Source organism: Fomitiporia mediterranea (genome assembly GCF_000271605.1).
Source record: "Fomitiporia mediterranea MF3/22 unplaced genomic scaffold FOMMEscaffold_287, whole genome shotgun sequence".
NCBI lineage: Eukaryota > Fungi > Basidiomycota > Agaricomycetes > Hymenochaetales > Hymenochaetaceae > Fomitiporia > Fomitiporia mediterranea.
The window spans coordinates 1,751-3,808 of NW_006760672.1; the positions used below are offsets into that span (position 1 = coordinate 1,751).

The 2,058-nt window shown below is 41.8% G+C and overlaps 1 protein-coding gene across 1 annotated transcript; it reads right to left on the reverse strand.

The window, feature by feature from the left end:
- Nucleotides 1–1,243: 1,243 nt before the first annotated feature.
- On the reverse strand, nucleotides 1,244–1,929 carry FOMMEDRAFT_163080 (uncharacterized protein; the record flags this gene model as incomplete). The annotated part of the gene is made up of 4 exons (XM_007272175.1): nucleotides 1,244–1,350; nucleotides 1,410–1,525; nucleotides 1,577–1,738; nucleotides 1,790–1,929. The coding sequence occupies 4 exons, from the start codon at nucleotides 1,927–1,929 to the stop codon at nucleotides 1,244–1,246; spliced, it is 525 nt and encodes a 174-aa protein (XP_007272237.1).
- Nucleotides 1,930–2,058: the final 129 nt, after the last annotated feature.

Here is a 2,058-nt window from a genome sequence, read left to right on the forward strand (position 1 = left end):
GAGAGTCAGCTGCTAGGGCAGATGAAGGACAGATACAATAGTTGTAAATATAGGAGAGAGTATAACTGTGTCTGTAGCAGACTTTACTTTACAAGTTGAAAGTCTGTAAGAGTTACATAAGTAGAGCTTGTAACATAACTCCAGAAAAATGCTAGCTGTCAATCTGAATTATTTCAAAGTTGACTTCAACATGTTTGTCTGTATTTTTCAGTTCCTAGCTATGTTAGAATGTGTATACATAAGACATTACTGCTGGCCAACATTACATCATCATACTTTCACATTTGCTTCCAGACAATTCATTTCTGTTACAATAGTCTTAAGTAACTATACTCAACTACATGTGTTTCGTTCTCAAGATATTTTAACTACAAAACACTAGCAAAGCAGGTCTATCTTATCTGCCAACTTCTTTACATCTGGTGCAATCTCCTTTATGTTGAAGTGGCCATTCTTCTCCAGAGACTCTTGGAGATTAAAGGGTGTTTTGAGTCCTGTATTGTCCAGAACCTCTTGCACCAAGTCTCCCAGCTCCTCCAGGTCTCTATAGTGTTTGAATTTAAACCACACCAATAATAGCTCCTTACAGAAGCCAGAACACGTCGATCCCTTGTGCCAAACACTGTTACAAAGATTGATAAACTTGTATGTGCCCAACTTGCTGCTTTTGACAATGTTCTGCTCCTCAGGATCATTGTGGTAAAGACCCAGTGTGTGAAGACATATGAGGCTATACAGAATTGCATGTCTGTACACAGTGTCAGAATCCCCATACACACACATCAGGAAAATATCTCAAACTTTGTATTAGCTTATATGCATATAAATTATATATATTTTCTACATTGTGTATAAGAGCTTATTGTGTACCTAGGGGTTTTAGGAAGGTAATAAGAAGCTAAGAAAGCTATTAAAAAGTCTTGACTTTCTGGTCAAGAATAATAAGAATTGTAGTACTTACTAAGATATACAAGTGCTTAAAGTGTACCTTGCAAAATGGCTAAGTATTATAATACTTGTTATTTTAACAAGGAAAACATATAAATATAAGATGTATAAGATAAGTTTGTCCTTATATCCATTTGTTATTAAAATAACAGTTTATAATTATATTGAAATATTGTATAAATACATTATTATCTACAACAATTAGGGAAATAATCTGACGACAGATGGCGAGTGTATTGACAATAGAGAACGAATGTGTTCCTCAGCTGTTTGAGGTAGACTTTGTCACCATGCCTTAGTCGCCACTCGGTCCCTGCAAGTTGAGTTGTGTGTGGATTGTGAGATTGTACGGATTGCAGAGGTCGAGGTTGTACTTGTGAGGCGAGTTTGGAGGTTGACTTGCTAAGGGGGCAAGGGGTTGTTAGCGAGTGCGGGTGCTTGAAGTAAAGAGATGGATGCACCGCGACAGCGTGTAGCGAGTGTGAGTGGTGCACCGGGGTTGAGATCCGGAGCGTTGAACGAACTGATTTGAGCAGCAAGCGAAGCCGTGTCTGTAAGTGCACGTTGCATGCTCTGGCTACGTCTCGCAATCGGAGGTGCGGTAAACTGAGCCGTTGCGGATGACTACAAGAGTGTATCTCCGGGACGTTCTGGATCGAAGGGCGAGAGTGAAGTGGAAGATGTGGACGGATTCAACTCATCTTGGATAGGTGTGAGCAATGGGCCACCGCTCCTGTTCAATGTGGTGTCATGCCCAGCACAGAGGAATGTAAATGCATACAGTGTGGGCCTACCAAGAATGATGTCAAGCATTGCACGGGTGGGGAAGGAGAGCACATACCGAGTAAGAGAAGGGGTAGCACGATGGGAGTAGATGTACATGGACATTGTCGCGAGCGTGTGCTCGTCAATTGTTGCTTGCGCTGTAGAGCAGGAAGAAGTACGCGAGTGCATAGGATTTTTGAAGAATTCGCTCGGCATTGGTCGACAATGCAGATGCAAGAATGTGAATGCAAAAGGGAAGGTGGTGTAGAAAGGAGGACAACGAAGGAGAGGCAACGCAATCGGCGGAACGAGGAGCAGAAGGGATGGAAGGGAGACAAAAAGTTG